General features: G+C 39.5%; 1 protein-coding gene and 1 pseudogene across 1 annotated transcript; both read right to left on the reverse strand.

Moving 5' to 3' along the window:
* Positions 1–511: 511 nt before the first annotated feature.
* Positions 512–4497, reverse strand: LOC117488554 (annotated as a pseudogene).
* A 5248-nt stretch (positions 4498–9745) lies between these two features.
* On the reverse strand, positions 9746–12043 carry LOC117489001 (aquaporin-1-like; the record flags this gene model as incomplete). The annotated part of the gene is given in 4 exon segments (XM_034138218.1): positions 9746–10248; positions 10548–10628; positions 10825–10986; positions 11641–12043. Coding segments are annotated over 4 exon segments (823 nt in total), but the record flags the coding sequence as incomplete, so codon positions are not given.
* Between the last annotated feature and the right edge of the window lie 3410 nt (positions 12044–15453).

The raw sequence follows: 15453 nt of genomic DNA on the forward strand, positions 1-15453 counted from the left end.
TTATTTTGTCTAGATAACTATAATGAGAGCACCAGTGAACACTCTTCCATGCCAAATCATGGAATAATCAAGCACAACATGAGAGCCAAAATAATTTGATGAAGGACAGTCTCAGACAAAATGACTGAGGGGCAACAAAAAGAGCATTGTCCATGTTGTTGAGGACAAACTTCAAAACAAGAGGCTAAACACAATGCCCTGACCTCCGAGGTTAAGCAAACAAAGAGTGGAGATTTTAGATTGGCCACTGTCACATGACCAGCCGCTGAAATCCCACCATAAAAATCGATGTGAAGAAGAGTTGAGTCGTATAAGAGAGATAAACCCACAAGCGCGGCTATCATTCATTGAGGCATTTAATAGCATTATGCACGTTAGTAGGTTTATGAGGAGGCAAACTGACACAGTTATAATTACATTCACTGGAGCGAGAAATATTCATCCTTGAAGGGAGGAAAGCCATGAATAATTATATATTTAGTGAGAGTAGATCTTTATTCTGATTGTTACACTACGTACTGAAGTGTTGTGTTCCTTGGTACAGAAGGAAGTCATAGATAAGAGCTGCTGCTATGCCTCCGAACATTGGCCCCAGCAAGTACACCTGGAATGAAAGCAGAGATCTGCTACATTTGTCTTTGACAAAGTGAAATGGGATTTTAGAGAAAAAAAATGGTTGCTTCAAATTGTTTACTGATATTAGCCATGGGTCATCCATTTCACTTCTTATCAGAGCTGTTTCAAAGGAGCAGGCAGGATTCATACCACATCTAGTGAAACTCATCTGCAAATTGTATTCATAGAATGGAATAATTCTTACTGGTAATATGTAGTATGCTTATACATGTAAACAATATTTTATGCAGCCCATTCCTGCAATCAAAATGTAACATGCAGTACAATCAAATACAGGTTTTTGACATGCATGATTTTTGTTTTAATTAACCAAAACTATTTAGATTGTTTTCCCATTAGTGTTATATAACTCCAAGTATTTGTTTTGGTTTTAAAGTTGTTCATGCCCTTATCATGACCTCTGTTCTCCTTTGTAAAGCACCTTTCCTGTATTGCACCAGCAATGTAGGCGGTGACCCCTTTGTACCGCTGTAGGACTGACGTTGCCAGGAAAATACCCTTCCAAAAAGGTATACACACAACTCAACATGACACTTGTGTAGCTATTGCTGCAACTGATTTGCTGCCCGCGCTTCCTGAACTGCTGGCACACACACTGCTAAATTATGCAACATGGCATGGAGGACACATCTCGAAGCTCGACAATTCCTGCCAAACACAAGAAAAGTGTAACGGCAAATGAAACAGTGATCTCATGTCTGATCTCACCAACACTGACTGAGCAGGACATGCACTTCACAACACTGCTTCAAAATGTATCAAGCAGTCTTAACAAACATCTTCAGCATATTGATACTAGTGTTTGAGTAATGGTTTCAACTTGCCCACCCTTAAATAAAACCAGTTTTGTCTACCACATACATGTATCTAACATTTTAATTTCAAGACATTCAAAAAGGTCTACTGCCTTCATGTACAAAAGTATTTTATTTCAATGCCAAAATGTTCTCTTGATCATTATGTGATATTCTCATGAAAGGGTTCATCGACGTACATTTCTTGTGGCCACAGCAGAAAAGGACTCGTGTTTTTTCTCTGAAGGGCTCATTTCTGGGTGCCAGTAGAAAATCATACAGAAAAGATGCCACCAAACCACCACTCATTGGTCCTGCCCAGTACACCTGAAACACAAAATAACAGGCCAGACACAGCTCTGCTCACAAATTCAGCACTGTAATAATATTATTTACAGCTTAACAATACATACCCAATGGTCATCAAAAGACTCCTGTATAATTGCAGGCCCCAGGGATCGTGCTGGGTTAATGCTGCATCCTGTGAAGCTGATCTGTAAAACACCACATGTCTCCTGGCTGTCATCAAAGCCTCATTCACAGACAGTTCATCCCATTTCATTTATTTGTATGTCTTATATTGTGCTGTTGAAGGAGCCTGGGACTTAAGATTGTCATTGCCAGCAACTAGGCTTTAGCTATTGTGCACATGACAATAAAGCCTTTGAATAGTGAATCTTTTGAATTTCGTGCCAATCCATTGTATGGCCACAGCAAGATATAGAAACCATCTACCAATTTAGTTAAGGGTGGAAATGTTCCAGCACTACAGACAAGCCGATCGCAAGAGGTGCAAATCCATCAACGTCACGTCTTTTGTCGGTGACTGCCATCACACACAGGACCAACTGCAGGGTGAGCAGGAACTCCACACCAAAGCCTTGTAATGGGCTAATTCCATTGAGCTGCAACAAGGAGAAAAACACTTCAGTTAGCCATCTATCTATTTTGTTAATTATGATTAGAGGAACATTTTGCCTCGACTTCTGCAACACCTGTACTAAGAAAATAATCAAACGGAAATGGAATAAAGCCCGCTGTTAAAACCTCTTGGACCCCACGGAGCCTTCGGCGGGTCCGAAACCACAACATCTGCAAGGCTCGATATCGCTAAAATTTGAAAATACACAACCGGAGAAAATCTGCCACTTCCTTATAGAGCCCCTCCTCCAACGCACACAAACGCGCACATGACCAATGAGGGCAAGAGATAAGTTTGTGCACAGATGGAAGGCTGACAGGCAGGTAGGCCATCCAGTTATTTTAGCCGGGCCGGCTAAAATGATTGGTCGTGCTTTGAAATTTTTTATGGATTTTTTGTCAAAGCACTTAAGATATTCATTGCTATCGGGATGTTAAGAGCATTCCATGGAATATAACAAAAAGTGTATCTCGAGCCGGTTTCTCAAACTTACCTACCCTACCTTTAAGATTTAATAAACTATGAATGTTTCATATCCATGTAATGGGAAGAAACTCAGCTAACTGATGATCTTTTTTTTCTTTTGCAAAAGAAAACAAGGCTTACGCTGAGTCTCTGAATTAGCCCTGTGCGAAAACATCTTAACGACGTTAGCACAGAACTCTAGCTATACCGATCAATATACTTATTGGATCTGCACAAACAAGTTTAGCTAACATCCTGAGAGTCCACAGATTATAGAAATATAAGGATCATCACTGAGCGATCAGAACTCGTGACAGAGGAAGCAAATACACACGACGTAGCTTTAGGTAGCAAAACACGGAGATATGCTCACCTTAGCTGTTATTCTGATCAAAAGTCGTGTTCAATGGCATTAAAACGAGAAAAAACGCAGCTGAAGGTTAATCCATAGGTTAATCCAATGTCTCTGTCACTTTGAAAAAATTATTGATAATCCATAATTCCATTTTTATGCAAAAATCGGAGAATAAAAATTAGCTGCTAATGGTAGCCACCAGAGTGTGTTGCAGCTCCGGTTTTGGCCACGCGTCACTCTCACTCCTTATTTGGTAACCTGTGTGTGTATGTGAAACTTTCCTTCGATTCCATTGGGTCTAGCGGTTAAAAAGAGATGTCAATCATCAAAATCGACCAATGGGTTCCAGAGAAACGGCAAAAACGCCCATTTCCACCCAAATGACCTCAGAGGTGGAGTTTTTTTTGCTAAACCTCTCTAAAAAGGACAAATGTCACTTGTTTTGCATCAATCTTGATACAGGGTACTTATTATATGTTGTACTTTGGATTCCTAAAGCTTTTAGTCTACTAACCCATCATCCAAGGGTAGTTTTCACTATAAGTAAAAAAGAATGTTTGGACGGACACTATCATTTACAGTTTTTTTACTATGTTCAATCTGAATTTTCTTTAAAATAAAAAACATCTATATTGATTCTGACTTTTCTACATCCAACTCACAGGTTTATCATTACTTTGAGAAAAAAGATTATTAATTTTCCCCTTTTAGAAGTGTAGTTATGGTCATTTGTTCTGGAAATGAGACCTGAAAAACAGGCTTGGGGCCTAACAGGTTAAAGAGTTGGACCATGCTTTAGTTGGCAACATGATTCAAGTCTTCATGAGAACAAAAGACAGACGACAAAAAGTTAATTGCTTCTGCAGAAAATGTTGGCTGAAGGAAATTCACCAATTGCCACTCAATCTGCGCAGCACCTGTTATTCATTAAGGGGACTGTTACTCAGGAATGCAACTTTTTTAACACCAAGTCATTCTGTGGTTTCTGGCCTGATGCCATACACAATGGCACTGCCAGCCACTGCTCCCAAAATCTGGACCATCATGTAGAAAAAGGCCCTAAGCATACTTATCTGGCAGCAGGCCAGGAGGCCGAGGGTGATGGCAGGATTCAGGTGGGCACCGCTGATGTGACCGATACACTGGGCCAATGTCGCACGGCCAAGCCAAAGGCTAACACAACCTTTATCTCCTGGTCAGGGTAAGAATTATTTTGGTCCCCTATTGCAGCCGAGAGGCCGATGAAGAACTGCCCTCCAAAGTGCCCCTGTTTTATTTTATGCCATGGCTACTCAGAGAACCGTCCACTTCATGCTAACAGACATATTTCGGGCAGTGTTTAAGTGATACACCTTTGCTGTGGCTGATATTTGCTTCAAACAGCAAACCAATTGAAAACACAAAAGTGGGTTGCTTTGGATAACATCAGGTCTGATTAAAAGCAGCTGAGAGGTGTTCATTTCAACCAATGAGAATGAGCTTCTCTTCAGTACTTTACAAGTGAAACAGAGTGCTGCTTTTACTGTTAATCACAACTCATTAAATAGACTTCAAACTGTTACTTTATGAGAGAAGAACCAAGTGAATTAGAAATGTTATAATATGTAAATGATTTATCAGATAAAAAATAGCAAGGTTTGTGCGCATTTAAGTGCAACATTTCTCACGCAGCAATCAGCAATTTGCAAGCATAATTCAATCAATGCTACGTCTTTAATCTGCAATTTCAATTATGATTGCTGTAACATTAAATTAAAAAAGGGTATCCAGAGCTTTAAAAGGTATCTTTTAAGGTTATTTGGCTTATTTCCAGGCCAATGTGGAATCCAAGGTGTGAACAGCATCCAGATGTGTGAAGGACACTCCCTGCCCATTACTTGTTGCAGCTCTTTGTCAAAGGTTTCCCTATCTTTCCATCTACTTCTATTCTGAGCATGTGTCATGCAGGGCAGGCTGCATTGAAGCCAACATCACTCATATGCCGCTGTGAAGGAAATGGGATCTTTTGAATTCTCAGCAAGGAAACCAGTTTCCCATTCTGCCTCTCTGTGTGTCTGTGTGAACAGACTGATGGGTTAAAGGGTCACACTGCTACTTGTCTTCTTGTCAGAAGATATATAGAGAAACCTGTCAAGGCATCACATTTGACTGTGGCAACAATGGTCCAACCAAAAGGAAGATCATTCTTCTTTATCATCGGCCAAACGGCTCGCTGCACCAGCACTACGAGGGGGACCCAAGTTCCCATCAACAAAAACATGTCGGTTTGCTATCCTGGCTCCAAAATGGTGGAATGAGCTCCCTATTGAAATCAGGACAGCAGATAGCGTGCACATCTTCCGGCGCAGACTGAAAACTCATCTCTTTCGACTCCGCTTCGAGCGATAGAAGCACTAACAAAGAATTGCTAACAAAGCACTTATATACTAATAAAGGACTGGCTTATCTAAAGCCAGTTGAGTAGCACTTGAAATGTTTTGGCTCTATGAAACCTGATGTACTTATATGATTCTGTTTTCTTCAAGTTTGTATCTTGTTGGTCGAATGCACTTATTGTAAGTCGCTTTGGATAAAAGCGTCAGCTAAATGCAATGTAATGTAATGTAATGTTATAAAAGACATTTCTAGCACTTCTTTGCAATATATATATCTTGCTTGTTCAAATTCAGTTATTTCTTTAACTTCTCAACATTAACAGTCATTTCTATCTGTCTGAGATCAGCTGGAGACCTTTTGAAACATTCAAAACCATTACGGATATGTTGCAATGTGATATCATTTGCAGTCAAGACAAATGAGATGAGACATGATAACATGATTGAGAGGGTGAAGGATGTAATACTTCCGAAGAGCAGCCTCGAAGAGCAGTGGAGCAATTTAGTGCACATCATAAAGTAAATATGATAGGAGAGTGGAGAGATAATCGTGAAGAACTGACAGGAAGGACAAAGTTTATGCTTTTATAACCTTATGAGTAGGAGCAGCTCTATGGGCCTGACAACTCTTGTCAAACAATATTTAATTTGATGAAAAATCTTTTTTGACTTGGCATGTTCATAACTTATACTGTACTGCAGCATTTCTTAAGCCCCCTCATCCATCTCCAGACGCCAAACATCTGCACATATCCTACATTCATATGAAGTATAGTCAATATGCAGGTCTCCCTTGAAAAAGAGATCTATGATCAATGGGACCAAGTGGACTAACTGAAACAGAGCTTTATTATAATTATCAATACACAGCAGTATTTGGTCATTCATCAGCAGTATCTAACAGCCTTAGAAACACATTATTTGTGTTATGCAATGGGGGAATAAGTAAAAAATGTAGCTACTGGAATAAATATAAATCACAATTAAAATATAAAAAATATCTTTAAATGCTGCAGTTCAACGGGTTTACCTCTTTTCCAAATTAAATTCGAGAACATTTAGCCAATTGATTAAACAAAATTAGCTAAATATATGAAAGCTATTGACATAAGCGGATAGGTCTTTGTGTTAAGAGCTAAGATGTAATACAACATAATCACATGCAGATAACATTCCCTTTTGATCTGGATGTTTTTTTCATTACAGTGCTTTTTTTTAAAGAAAAATATATCAGTTTGAAAGTGCCTCAAATAAAAATATAAACAGTTACTGAAACAGATGTGTTAAGAAATGATCAAGCAAATATCATTTATTTCCACCCAGTTGATTTGTCAGAGAGAAGGAGGTTTTCTCTTGATGTGGACAGCCTTCCAAAGGAATCCCGTGTCAGTGGGAAAACCTCCTCACTTGTGCGCTTCATTCACCCATGCTTTTCACATCCCTGGCTTTCAGATGTAAATAAGATTAAAATATGGCCCATCCCCCCAAAATCGAGTCTTTCAGAGGAATATCACATCAACATGCAGGTTTTCTGAAGAACCCCTGAGAGAATTTATCAATGTGGTCTGTCATGAGAGTTGAACCTCACCTAAGATTATAGGAGACACACAGAACATGTAATCATGCAGAAGTAGAGGCAAGTCAAGTATATAATCAATATGTATGCTGGTCTGTTAAGCAAGGGAAATGTAACTTACAACCTAAATAGTTTCCCTCCTAGTTGATAGAAATAAGTGAAAACAAGAAATCATAATTAATGAACAGCAAGTGTTGAAACTAAAACCTATTTGAGATTGTCTAAAAGATGATAACAAGTTTCTTATGTTCAGTGGGTCCAATTTGGATTTGTCTGTTAATCTCCAGCAGTTTATCTAGACTGCAGGATCAAAGCTTTAGTTGAGTCTTACGTTCAGTTTTCCTCTCAGTAGGTTGGGATACAAATCTTACTAAGCCTTTGGGGATATCCTTAAATCACATTTTATTCCCCCGCCACCACGGATAATTTATGACCTTGTGTTGCAGTCCAGCTAAAAATGTAGCCAGGTTCAACATTTCTTTGGAGAGAGGTTGGCTCAGTGAATATTGAAGCTGAGTATCTGTGGCCAAATTGTAGGCCAATATTTCCCACTGATGATTCATAATGTTTTGATGGCTTAGAGACGACCGTATTTTCTGTCTCAACTTAAAATCACCACGAGGAGAATCTCAGTTTATTTATTTATTTAATCGTTTATTTGGCAGGGACAATGCACAGTAATGAACACTTAAAACATTAAAATGTGTCAAGTGTAACAGTGCCAGATTTAGCTTTGAGCTAATTTCCATCCGCAGTCCCTCACATAAAACATTCAAGAAGTTTACATTTTACAAACATAGCAAAAACAAAATACATGATATGCAAAAAGTGCAAAAAAGCAAGAGCAGCATACACAAGTATTTATGACATGCTAATACAATATAGCAGCAACCACATATCAAGTGCAAGAGAAGATACAAGAGATACATAAAGTGCAGGGGGAGATACCCCTGTATTAAAGTGCATTTAGTAGTGATTGCACGTCTGCTTGTTTCTCAACCATTCTTTGAGTTGACCTTTGAAACTATTGAGAGTGGGACAATCCCGTATCTCAGTTGGGAGGCTATTCCACAATGAGCTGCCTTTAATGGAAAGGACATTTTGTCCAAAAGTGGTCCGTCTGCGGTGGACTTCACAGTCTCCTCCGGTTTCTGACCTAGTGCAGCGTCCAGTGTGTTTTTTGTGGATGAATTCCCCTAAGGGGGGGGGGGGGGGGGGGGGGGCAGTCCATGTAAACATTTATAAATAAAGCACATACTTTTAAAAGACTTAAAATTGTCAAAGCTCAAGAAATTGTGTTTTTCAAGGATGGTACAGTGGTGGTATGAATTAGGCTTTCTGTCAAACACCTTGATAGCTCTCTTGTACAGCTGTTCTATTGGTTTCAGGTTTGTGGCACAAGCAAATGACCAGTTTGTAAAACGGTATGACTTTGCAGCATTGACAGTTAAGAAGGGTCTAATTTGTTTAACATTTTGCAAGTTGAATTTAATAGTATTGGATACTTTCTTGATATGTTTCTTAAAAGTCAAGTTCGAGTCCAGTATGACTCCAAGATACTTGAAGTGGGAGACTAGTTCTATTTCTGCTCTGTTTAAAAACACGTTGGATCCTTCGATTTTGACTGGTCGTTTACTGAACATCATGCATACTGTTTTTTTTACATTTAACTGTAAGCAATTGTTGTTCAGCCAGTGTTGAACCTTTTCCAAAGCATTAGAGAGACAAGATGCGATCATTTAAATGCAGTTAAATGCATGCTGATAAGTCCATGATCCTATTAATAACAGGTGTTTACAAATACAATTCACACACACACACACACACACACACACACACACACACACACACACACACACACACACACACACACACACACACACACACACACAGCGTTAATATCTCTGTTTAAGCTCTTCTTATCTTTCACATGTATTTAAAAAACAATCAATCTTTTTAAGTGGGTTCACCTTTTGTTTGTCTGACTTGCCTTTGAGAAAGTCTGCACTTTCACTTCTTCTCTGATTAGCATGCAGCTTTAATAGCATTCCCCAAACAGATTGTAAAATTGTCGTGGCAGTCATTGAGAAATACAGAAGCTGAAACATGTTTGAAAAGGAATAATAAATAAGATCATTTGGCTTAAGTTCTTCAGGAATGCAGACTCCGGACACTCATTTCTTATCAGTTAAATCCAAGACTAGATTACCAACGGTCCGGACCATCATCAGGGGCCTCACACCCCTAGGGGTCCTAAACCCTTAGAGGTCCGCAGGAAGAGGCCCAACAGCAAGTGTTTGCCCTGGGGGCCCCTGAAAGGTTAATCTGACCATGGATGAATCTGTTTTCATCTGGAAGAAATATGGAAAACACACTAATATGTATCTCAATCCCAATATACTGCACTCTAACAGATCTGGTGAATATAACTTTATAATGTAATGAAATATTTTCTCTTTTAAACAAGATAATAATTATCCAATATAATGTTTTTGTTTCATGTTTCATAATTATAACGGCTTTGCAGGCCTGACTGGTTAGAGCTGATTGCTAAGAGGAGGAAAAATGTCATTTATAAAATCAGATGCCAGATTATTTTTAGTGACAAGAAAGCACACAACGTTTTTTTTTAACAACAAGTGTTTTATTTACTTAAAAAAGTGACACATAATACATTATCCATTAGAAAAAAAATACTACAGGCACATAGAGTTTACAAAAAATGGCTCGTCATAGAATACTGATATGGGAAGATATTTCGGCACACTTCCTCCTCGACTTGTGTGTTGGGGTCAAACAAACTAGAGAATTTGAAAGTGACACTAACTGACCCGTTACCACAATCCTCATTGGTATTTCACATTAACACAAAAACGACCTACACTATATATTTTTTTACAGGAGCATAAACATGTACAATGAAATTAAGTGATTGTGACTGCAGGGGACTATTTCGTCGTCATCTCCACATTAGCGTCGTTGCCTCCGTTAACATCATAATCTCCAACTGGCCCGCTGACCAGGACCTTCATGCGATTGGGAAAGTCATCGTATTTCGGGGACAGCAGGAAGTCGTAGACGAGAGCGGCTGCAACACCGCCACACATTGGCCCCACCCAGTACACCTGCAATGGAAAACTCTGATGAGTCTCTGCTTTGGCATTGGTTAACACCTGACATGCCTAAAACTGGCGTTATCTCAGAAAGATAATCAAGTTCAAAAGGTTTACTTTTATCGATATCTCAGCTAATTGTGAAACAATAGGAACACCATAACTGATTAACTCATGAAAACCGGTTCACAGGTAATGGAATCATCAGTCTCTTTTGGGTTCATTGAGTTATCTCAGCTTGACATGTAATATGCATGCGGAAAAATGTGAGGCACACGTAAAGAGCTTTTGTGCTTCCATCTCTGACTTACCCAGTGGTCCGTGAAATTGTTCAGGATCAAAGCCGGACCAAAGGAGCGGGCGGGATTGATGCCACAGCCTGTGTAGCTGATCTGTACTCAACAACAAAAAGACAGCATGAGAGGATATCTTCAGCTACATGGTCTGGTGGTATTATAGAGTAGGGGGTGAGGGGTATTAGCTTCAACAATAGCAATAGATTACATTTGTTTCACTCCATCATGTCTGTTTACATACTGTGCCTAATTCTAGATAAACTGCTTTTGGAGATGGTTGTGAGGTACTTACAGCTGCCAAGTGTCCCAGGCATACTGAGAGGCCAATGGCCAGGGGTGCTGAGCCGGTGACATCACGCCGCCTTTTATCAGTGACTGCAATGACACACAGCACAAGCTGGAAGGTTGCCAGGAGCTCAATGCCCACACCTTGACTGGGAGTGACACCGTTGAGCTGTGAGAGTTAGAGAGGATCCAAAACAAAAACAGTTGATCAGTCTGTGTCAGTTAGACGGATTGTTTCCCGTCAGGATAACTTCCCATTTAGTAGCTGCTGGCATCGCCCAGCAAGTCTGACAGCAGTTTGGCACAGGCTCTAAAGTGCCACATGGAAAACCTGATCAGTGTTATTCAGCTGTGGCACACCGTGTATGGGGCAGAACAGTTTCTCCTAAGTGAGCAGATATCATGCCTTTGCACTCAATAGCTTTTTGACAAGGATGCAGCTGATGGTACATATTACAGATATCAGAGAGAGGAGTGTAGCGGTTTTATTGTGCAAAACCCCACGTTTACCAAAACAGCTGAGAATAAGAGTTGACATTGCAGATTTTCCTTTGCAGCTGTTGCAGTTAGAAATGCTTAAACCATGTGTCACCATTCAATATTAAGCAGTGACAGAATGCACAAAAAACAACACCAAATTAAGTGCATACATCCTCAGTTTTCCCTGGGTGGTTAACATCAAAAATGTGAAGGCACTTTAAACATATCCTGTTCAATCACATCGCAGTGCATCACATTCTCTGGAAGTGTTGGAGGTTAGACTTCCCAAATTTGACATATTATCACATGTTCTGTCAACAGCATTTACACAACATGTACTTACAGAGTTGAGCCCCAGTGCATCAGTAGTATTTGGACGTGCTCCATACACAATGCCACTGGCCAGAGCAGAGCCCAGCATCTGCGCCACAATGTACATGACGGCCTTCAACACGCTGATCTGGCAGCTGGCCAGCATCCCGAGGGTGACTGCAGGATTCAGGTGGGCTCCACTGATGTGACCCAAACTCTGAGCCAGCGTGGCAATGGCCAGTCCGAAGGCCAGCGACACCTTCACCTCCTGGTCTGGGTTGGAGTTGTTCTTGTTCCCAATAGCTGTTGAGATGCTGAGGAAAATGAAAAGGGTCATGCCAACCAGTTCAGCCAGCACGGCCCTCCAGAAATCCTTGCTCTTCAACTCTCTCATGGTGGTAGGCAGAGTGGCTGTCTGGCTGTGGGTTCGAACTCTGAAAAGTGTATGTACTCACAAACAACTGCGGCAGGCTGCATATATAAGGCCTGGGCTGATAATGGTCAGTGGGAGGGCTTTAAAAAAAAAACTGAAAGAGAGGGTCACACTGAATTAATGAGAAATCCAAAAGACTGGTCTCTCACTTCCCTCCCTCTGCTCCCTCACCCTCCCTCCTCCTCCTCTCCCTGTCCTCCAACCCCTCTCCCAGTTCCTCCCTGCACCACTCTCTGGTCTTTGGACTTTTGTGAGTAATAGAATTTGGTCCTGAAATAGCTGAATCCAAAGGTAGAGTTTCCACTCACACAAGCATTAACAGTTTTACTGCAGACACTCTTATTGGTAAACATTTTCACTTTAATCAAAATTTATTTTAAGCATTTTAAGTGTAATTTGTCCATTTGAAAAACAGTATCAACTTTGTTTAATTGTATCTTGTGCTCCTGGAGACTTAATAACACCTCGGGTCAGTGACAGCACATAAGGGAGAGCCAGAGAAAAGCCAGGCAACTCCCAAATAGTCCCTTCAGGTCTCTCCCTTCCTTTCACAGACAAACTTTTACAAGACCACGCAAAAAACATTTGACATGCAAGCTCTGAGACACACTTGGAGACAAAGAGCTAGAATCAAAATACAATTCATAGTATAAAACACACAATGCTTTCCTGCCAGTATTACACAAAATAACAAAACACAAAAACAAGCTTTTTTTTATGTACTGTATGTATATATAGCTTAATAGAGGAGACACATTTTACGAACAAACAAAAACGACATGCTAATGTTTAGGTAGAAAAGGAACACATTTCTAGTGTATGGAGCAACTATACCTCGAGAAAAAAGCGAGAATAAGTTCAAGCAGGGTAAAACATCAACTTTGAGAAATAAGCTGTCTGTTGCACCTGGCAGCAAACTACAGGGGGCGTGACGACAAAAAGCAGCCGGGACACTGTCCAATCCGTCATGGAATTTACCTGCTACCGTGGGTGTCTTAGTTAACGTTTGACATATTTAATAACTCCATTATTGTTTTAATCCAGAGCCCTATTCTGTGAGAAAATGACATAATATATGTTTAAGGGTTTACATTTGTAAGTATTTGAAGTGTCCGATTTAACTCAAACAAATACATTTAACTGTTTCACAAGAAAAAAAAAAATCATTTCCACTCATGTTAGGATGCTTATGAATGATTGACCTTAAATATGATACATATACTTGAGGAGTGATACATTCCAGGACAGGAATGGCCTGAGGACAAAATTAAGAAATAGTGGTATGATAAAAACACTGATTAAGTGTACGCTGGGGTGGTGAAAGTTTGTTCATGTGGGATTTGCAACCGTGCAGTATGTTCTCATTTTGTCGTTTAAGCGTCAGTCCCTTTAACAGCCTGTGCTCCTGCTGACATGACAGAGAAGGTTGAAAAGTAATGACTAACTAACATTTAAAAGAGAAAACTCGATGGCTGATAAAAGAGCTAATAAATTATTTATTAATCGGCATTTGTCACATTTCAATGGTCACATTTGGTGAATATTTGATATGTCTAACTCCACTTCCGTCACTTTTATGATATTAATTCAGGTATGAAATGAATTTTTAACAGATATCACCCTGAGGTGAGCTAACCAAAAGCAATCAGGAACTTGTTGGACATAATTAAGATCCAAATTAAAAAATGTCAGAGAATATGGATCACATTTTGGATGGAAAATGCCAAATCACATGTAGGATGGGTTAATATAATATAGTGTGCAATGTTTAACTGTGAGACGTAACCTACAGTTCTGTATTTTTGCACATTATAACATTTTTGGTTTTACATCTGTGAAAGCGCTAATGTAGGAGTCTGCAGTTTTGTCATTAACTCTATGGAGACTTAGTTAACATTTTAAGCTGAGGTAACCAAGATTATCTCCCCCAATAATAGATATGCATGATCATCAAGATAACTTCCATAGAGCAAAAAAAACAAACATGTTAACTTTAATTAATTGAGGCACCTGAATGTTCTGTCCTCAAAAAACAAGTACAAGTGTGATCATTTACAAAAGAAGCATGAGTCAGCTAAGTCTTAAATGCCTCAGAAATTGTGTTCTAGAAATAATTGGAATAGCCCACTTTTGTTTTTATTGATGATTAACCTACACTAACGTCTTCTGTACCCAACAACTTTAAGGATGTTGGATGAAGGGAAGTGGTTCTCAAACTTTTTCCGTCAGGCCTCCCTTTGGAGAAAAAAAAAAAGTCCGGCCCCCCCAACACAAATAGTCCCGTAATGGGCCAAGTTAACATTTATTGAAATACATCACTATGAACGTGAGCATTCCTTTAAAAAAAAAAAGAAAAATCACTTTGCTAGAACAGTGATAATAAAACAATGCTCCATAAGTCTGTGTGCTCAACAAAATAAATACATAATACAATTGTGCAATCCCTTTGCTAGAACAATAAGTTATAATACTTTGCCACTTTGCAATCTGTGCAAAGAAATGAAAAGAAAGAAAATGCTGATATTTGGCAAAAAAGTGTGTCTTATCATTAGTGGCTGCAATGAGCCTGTTTTGCACTGCACATTTCTTCAAAACGGGGTTGCAGGCTCAGTGGCGGCGCCAGATATTTTCTTTTGGGGGTGCTGTGGGGTAGCTTGACGTTTCATAGAGGGTGCTCAAACATTTAGGGTTTCCCATCAATGTACCGGTCGCTACAGTAGAATTTTGTACTGCAACAATCCCCACGCAAATACACAATGTACCCGCGACTGTTACAATGAAGGCTCGATAATCAGCTCACGGCATATAGGTGTAAGCAGGGGTAAAGTGCTATTTTTATAAGTGGGGAGTGGACCTAACCTCCTCTAGGGGGGGTCCGGGGGCATGCTCCCCCGGGAAGATTTAAAAAAAAAATATTGAAGTTAAATGTATCAATCTGGTGCACTTTGAGAGCAAAATGAAGAGATCTATGGATACATCTCTCAACACCCATATGAAACAGAACTGTTAACATATTTACTTTTTCTTTATGGATATTTTACAAATCACTCCCCTTTTAAACTCTATTCTTGTTTTACTGTCATAGTATTTCATAACTGTTTTTCATTTATTCTCTTATTTTTTTTATACCTATAATGATCATATAAACGTGTGCCTCAGAAATAATTGTTTATATTAATCGTGACCAAAACGTTTAGAGTTTAGATTACCCACTGAGATAACTAATCTCAGTGGGTAATCTAAACACTGAGAGAGTCCTTTACTTCACCTGAGGTTACCTGAGCCTCTCAGTCTGACAGGCGAGAGTTCTCCCTCCACCTTGTTGTTGAAAAAGCTCCTTATATCCGTTAGCGTAACAAACAAACAAACAAACAAACAAACAAACAAACTCTCTCTTCTCTCCTCTTCTCC

The sequence above is a fragment of the Trematomus bernacchii genome, unplaced genomic scaffold (assembly GCF_902827165.1).
Source record: "Trematomus bernacchii unplaced genomic scaffold, fTreBer1.1, whole genome shotgun sequence".
In the NCBI taxonomy this organism is placed as follows: Eukaryota; Metazoa; Chordata; class Actinopteri; order Perciformes; family Nototheniidae; genus Trematomus; species Trematomus bernacchii.